Here is a 1,077-nt window from a genome sequence, read left to right on the forward strand (position 1 = left end):
CTGAGCTCAGGCAATCCACCTGCCTTTTCCTCCCAAAGTGCTAGGATGACAGGCGTGAGCCACCACACCTGGCGTGTGTATCTGAATCTTTATATGCATTTATATCTATAAAGATACATAGTCATGGGCCGGGCACAGTGGCTCACGCCTGTAATCCCAGCATTCAGTGAGGCCGAGGTGGGCAGATCACCTGAGGTCAGGAGTTCCAGACCAGCCCGGCCAACATGGCGAAACCCCGTCTCTACGAAAAATACAAAAATTAGCCGGGCGTGGTGGTGGGTGTCAGGAATCCAGCTACCTGGGAGTCTGAGTCAGGGGACTCACTTGAACCCGGGAGGCAGAGGCTGCGGTGAGCCCCGATAGCACCACGGCATTCCAGCCTGGGCGACAAGAGTGAAACTCTGTCCCACACCCTCCACTCCCAAAAAAACTCTACAGAGAGGGAAGATAAAGAATAGTGGAATGAAAACATCTGAGAAGGGAATGAAAACATGTAACTGTCTGGGGGTCTAAAATGAAAGGGCCTAGGTTATGTCACTCATCATTGTGTGTGTGTGTGTGTGTGTGTGTGTGTGTGTGTGTGTGTGTGTGTGTTTCTCCAGTCTAAAGAAAGAGACACCTGCAATGTCACCATAGAAGGCTTGGACTCCGAGAACTGCTACTCTCTGCGGGTGAGGGTGAAGGCCTCAGATGTCGCCTACGGGTCAGACACGTACCCCAGCGACTGGTCGGAGGTGACGCACTGGCAAAGTGGAGAGCGTACGGGTAATGCTTGTTACGCAGCACAGCTGCGCGCACACACCGCTACATGGAATAGAACATGTGCATGGATCTTTATATCCGTTTGTATCTACATAGATGGACAGAGGCTGGGCACAGCGGCTCCTTCCTCCCTTCCTCCCTTCCTCCATTCCTCCCTTCCTCCCTTCCTCCCTTCCTTCCTTCCCTCTCTCTCTTTCTTCCTTCCTTCCTTCCTTTCATTTTCTCTTTCTTTCTTTCTTTCTTTCTTTCTTTCTTTCTTTCTTTCTTTCTTTCTTTCTTTCTTTCTTTCTTTCTTTCTTTCTTTCTCTTTCTTTC

General features: G+C 50.1%; 1 protein-coding gene across 1 annotated transcript in view; it reads left to right on the forward strand.

Moving 5' to 3' along the window:
* The window catches only part of CRLF2 (cytokine receptor like factor 2), a 26,544-nt gene that overhangs the window by 17,886 nt on the left and 7,581 nt on the right, over positions 1-1,077 (forward strand). Inside the window, exon 3 of the mRNA XM_017518840.1 lies at positions 603-765. Coding sequence (XP_017374329.1) covers positions 603-765 — 163 coding nt within the window. The remainder of the gene's footprint in view (positions 1-602; positions 766-1,077) is intronic.

This window comes from Cebus imitator, unplaced genomic scaffold (genome assembly GCF_001604975.1).
Source record: "Cebus imitator isolate Cc_AM_T3 unplaced genomic scaffold, Cebus_imitator-1.0 Scaffold708, whole genome shotgun sequence".
Lineage (NCBI taxonomy): Eukaryota > Metazoa > Chordata > Mammalia > Primates > Cebidae > Cebus > Cebus imitator.